Here is a 4,713-nt window from a genome sequence, read left to right as displayed (position 1 = left end):
GCCATATGTTATTAAGACTTCAAGAACAGCACATTTTGCGTATGAAATGGCAGGCTGTGAATTGCATGATGCCTTAATGTTCATGCACATGCATTGACTGATTTGGATCAAGGCGATGGTGTGAATAGAAGGGGAGCAGCCCTGGTAAACCACCGCTTACCCCACCAAGGAAATATTAGCGGTATCCATAGCAAGACCTGATCACGCCCTTTCTGTTTACCCTATGAAGGGCATTTCATTTTGATAAATAACACAGTCAGGAAGACTTCACACACCCCACTCACAGTCCCCCTTTGCCTTTATCTCAATCTGAATTGAGGGCCTGCTGCACTGCTTTTTAAAAGAAAAGGGGGAGGGGGGAGAAAAACCGCTTGGGAGCTCAGTCAAGGACCCCCTCCAGTTTCAAGTACGCTTTGGACTTAAGGCCACACAATAGGTCCGTGGCAGCGGTCGATCCCAGTCTCCGTGGGCCATTCCAGCTCCCGTATATTTGTCTTCCAGAGCTAACCAGGGACTTGCCTTTGTTAACACAGGAAAAGAGGGGACAAAGTGCAGACTGGCTTCCAGGTCACCTGAGTTCTTCTCTGCCAGTGTATAAATATTATCGAAGGTAATAGCGCCTGTGGCAGAAGCTGCAGCTCCCCCTGGCACACAATACCCGCAGGTGCCCACTGGTTTATAACTTTACAGAATCTATCACGTGACCTGAAGGGAAGGTCCTGGCAAGGTGCCTGGCCCTATCATGCAAGATCCTTCATCCACGTGTGTGCCCGCCCCACCCCACCCCCCGGCTCCCTCTCACAGTCTGATACACCCAACCTGTCTCATAGGCCCGGCACAAACCAGAAAAGGTTTCAGGAAGCCAGAGAAGGAAAAAAAGACTGAAGGACGGAACTCTGACTTGCCTGAGGGGGAAGTAAAATCAGTAAGTGGGCACGCTTTTTTACAACAGTGCCCTCACGTGGCAGAGGCACCAGGCAGTGGGAGGGCGGCACTGTTTCCTTTGGAGAGGGGAGGGCAGAATATTCTCATCATTCCAATTGTCTCTTTTGTAGGCCCTCTAGGAGATGGATCACAAATCTGAGGAGGAGGTTTTCAACTACATCAAACGTGCAAAACCAGTGGAGGTTGAGGGAGTACCTTTGCACAGTGACACAGTAGAGAACTGGGATCTCCTGTGGGCTTTTGCAGCCCGGCCAGATGATCTTCTGATCAGCACTTATCCCAAAGCAGGTAGCAGAGCTAGAAGTAGGGGTGCAATCTCAGGGCTGAGAACCACCTGGAGATTTTGGGGGTGGAGCCTGAGGTGAGCAGGGCTTGGGGAGGGGAGGGACCTCAGCAGGGTACAATGCCAGGGAGTCCACCCGCCAAAGCAGCCGTTTTCTCCAGGTGAATTGATCTTGGTCATCTGGAGATCAATTGTGGCAACCCTATCTAGATGCAGAACCAGAGGTCCTGGGAAACCAGAAGGTGGTGGACTATGGAGCTGGGGAGACTGAAGGCCAGTGGTATAATGACCGCTTCCTGTTACCTTCCCTCCAACAGGGACCACCTGGATCCAGGAAATTGTGGACATGCTCCAGCAGGGAGGGGACCCACAGAAATGTGCGCGAGCCCCAACGCACAAGCGTATGCCCTACATAGATTTGTTTCTTCCCAAACCCATGACTTCAGGTGAGTACAAGGTGCTGTTTCAGGGAACAGGTGTTGTCCAGTTGTGGGGAAGGGGTTCTCAGCATGAGGCTGTGTGTCTTGCCTCCTGGTGTTTCAGGCCTGGAAGACGCAGAGGGGATGCCTTCTCCACGCACACTCAAAACTCACCTCCCCGTTCAGCTCTTGCCGCCTTCCTTCTGGGAACAGAACTGCAAGGTCAGGACAACTGGGGTGAGGGGGCTGGGGGTGGGGCAGGATTGAATATGATTCATCTCTGGGACCTCTTCTGATCTCCTGGGCTCAAGGGCGGAACACCTGCAGTCCTAATGAAAGCTGAGACTGCGTCTGAGCGTATGTAGAGTGTGGAACCTAATTTGGCCCAGGTCTCAACCTTGGAGGCCAGCAGTGAAGGGTGAGGGGACAGATGTTACGACTTCTGGGTTCCCTCTTGTTTCTGCTGTATTTCCACAGGTCATCTATTTTTTTTGAATGCCAAGGACAATGCAGTGTCCTATTTCCACTTCCACCGCATGAGCCAGATAATGCCAGACCCAGGAAACTGGGACCAGTATCTAGAAGATTTCCTTGCTGGGAAGGGTGAGTGGAGAGGCTAGAGGTGGAAAATGGGAAGGGCTTGGTCTGAGTGGGAGGGCCAGTCGTCACCCCCATTTAGTCTTTAAATATAGTAAGGATATAAATTTTGTCACAGGAACTAGCTGGTGTTGCTTAGCAGAACATGCTGGGGAAATGTGAAATTATATCAGTCTGCATAGCTGTTCACCATCCCCCCCCCCACACACACACACAACCCTACAAAAAGTTACAGCTACCAAGTGGCGATGAATGAAGTGGGCAGATGAGAATCCTACAACTCACTCTCCACCTTGTGTCTGCAGTTTTGTTTGGGTCTTGGTCTGACCATGTCCGTGGTTGGTGGGAAGCCAAGGACCGGCATCGAATTCTGTACCTCTTTTATGAAGATATAAAGGAGGTGAGAAACTCCTTCTCTCTGCGTCTCTCTCATACACGCAAACACACAACTCTTTGAGGTAGTTATTATACCTTCAGAGCTCTCCTCAGGCCCGTAGCTACCGTGGTCCGTGGTTGGTGGGAAGCCAAGGACCAGCATCCAATTCTGTACCTCTTTTATGAAGATATAAAGGAGGTGAGAAAGTCTTTCTCCTTCTCTGTGTGTCTCTTTCTCACACACACGCACACACAATTTTTTAAGTAGTAATTTTACCTGCAAAGGAGCTCTGATGCTAGAAATACTCTCAGCAATTACTTTGCTATGTTCTCACAGTAGTGCCCCCGCTGAGCAAGAAACAACCGCTTAACAGCAGCCTAAACTCCCCTCAGCGGTCGTGTCTCTCCCTAGGACCCAGCCCGGGAAATCCGGAAAGTAGCCCAGTTCCTTGGTATAGAGCTCACAGAACCAGTTCTGAAGCGCATCGTACAGCACACCACGTTTGAGAGCATGAAAGCCAACCCAATGGCTAATTACAGCACTATGCCTTCTACCTTTATGGACCAAGCTGTGTCGTCTTTCATGAGAAAAGGTGGGTGCCGCAGCGGCTGTCTTCTGGTCTCAGTTCTGTGAGGGGCGGAAAGTCCTTTGTGGGAATCGTTAGATTTTGGTGCAGGAGTGTCAGGTGGCATAAAGGGTTGGCAGGAGTCCGGAAGTAACTAAAGCAAGCTGTAGGCTTTAGAAATGTAAACAGGAATTTTGGACTCAGAATGTTGTGAAAGGAGGTGGGGTTGTTGCCTGACTCCTCAGCAGAGCGGCAGGGAGGTTCAGGCCTGTGAGAATGCCCTGATGATACGTGATCTACCAGGAAGGTCTGGTGCATCCTTCTGAGTGGCTACAGATATGTCAAGACAACCTCGGAAGTACCTTTCCCTTATTCTCCATACCTCTTTCTTTTAAAGAAGGGCTGAAGGTGTGAGGAAGAAGGGGTGCTAAATAACTGCTGTTAAGGGTGGGTGTCAGGCTGTGACACAAAGATCGTCCAAAGCCCCTGTATGTATGCGGATCTGTGAGTGTTTGTCCATGAGATAGATTTCCCTCTTGTTTGTGCTCCCACCCAGCGAGATGATGGCCCAGGAGTCCCTTCCCTGGAAATCTGTGGTCGGACAATTTAACGTGTTCTTTTTTAGATTAAAAAGCTGCCACCAGGAAGGAAGAGGATTGGGCTTCAGTGCTGTGGGGAAGTGGTTTGCTTCGCTAGACGACTTTCCATTTTCCTGCCTATTGCCCCTTTCCCATAATTTGGTTGAGGTGGGGACTTCTATAGTGCAAGGATTACATTTCCCTCCCTTTGTGCCATCCGAATCCACCAGCACCACCCCCAATAGCTGGTTTTTAATATTTATGCATTTATGCATGGATGCATTTAAGTTGCTGTAGTTTGAAGAAATGGGCTAGTTCAGAGGTTCCCAACATGGTGCCCTCGGGCGCCTTGATGCCTGCCAAAACCTTTTCTGGCAACTAGGGTTGCCAACCTCCAGGTGGTACAAAGCAAAACAAAACAAGAGATGCACAGTACAAGTCACCAAGAAAGCAGAAACTATGTATGAAAACAATCACTAATCAGTATGCGCCTTGATGCCTGCCAAAACCTTTTCTGGCAACTAGGGTTGCCAACCTCCAGGTGGTACAAAGCAAAACAGAACAAAAGAGATGCACAGTACAAGTCACCCAGAAAGCAGGAACTGTGAAATAAAACAATCACTAATCAGTACATTCAGAATATTCACAAATCACACCAAGTGATTATGTTTTTTACAAATCTATAAAAACTTTATCCTCTGTGAATGGCAAGGACTGATTAACAATTTGTGACTCTTAGGCGCATCCTGAGGGAACACCACACTACACACACACACACTGTAATGATTCCTTGTTTTATGTGGCTGACCATTTTGTGGTCATGCTCAACACCCTGGGTCAGAATTCCAAAGATGACCACAAGCTCAAAAAGGTAGGGGACCCCTGGGTTATTGTATAGAGCTCGATCAAGATGGGTAGCCGTGTTAGACTGTCTGTTGCAGTAGAAAAGA

General features: G+C 49.1%; 1 protein-coding gene across 1 annotated transcript; it reads left to right on the top strand.

Annotated features, from left to right (window-relative positions):
• Positions 1–533: 533 nt before the first annotated feature.
• On the top strand, positions 534–3,212 carry LOC107117872 (sulfotransferase 1C1-like; the record flags this gene model as incomplete). The annotated part of the gene is made up of 8 exons (XM_015420035.1): positions 534–610; positions 831–925; positions 1,056–1,233; positions 1,546–1,674; positions 1,772–1,864; positions 2,125–2,250; positions 2,550–2,644; positions 3,032–3,212. Coding segments are annotated over exons 3-8 (790 nt in total), but the record flags the coding sequence as incomplete, so codon positions are not given.
• Positions 3,213–4,713: the final 1,501 nt, after the last annotated feature.

Source organism: Gekko japonicus, unplaced genomic scaffold, assembly GCF_001447785.1.
Source record: "Gekko japonicus isolate JY-2015 unplaced genomic scaffold, Gekko_japonicus_V1.1 scaffold7649, whole genome shotgun sequence".
Lineage (NCBI taxonomy): Eukaryota > Metazoa > Chordata > Lepidosauria > Squamata > Gekkonidae > Gekko > Gekko japonicus.
The sequence above is the reverse complement of the archived record's forward strand: the minus strand, read 5'-3'. Positions and strand labels throughout refer to the sequence as shown.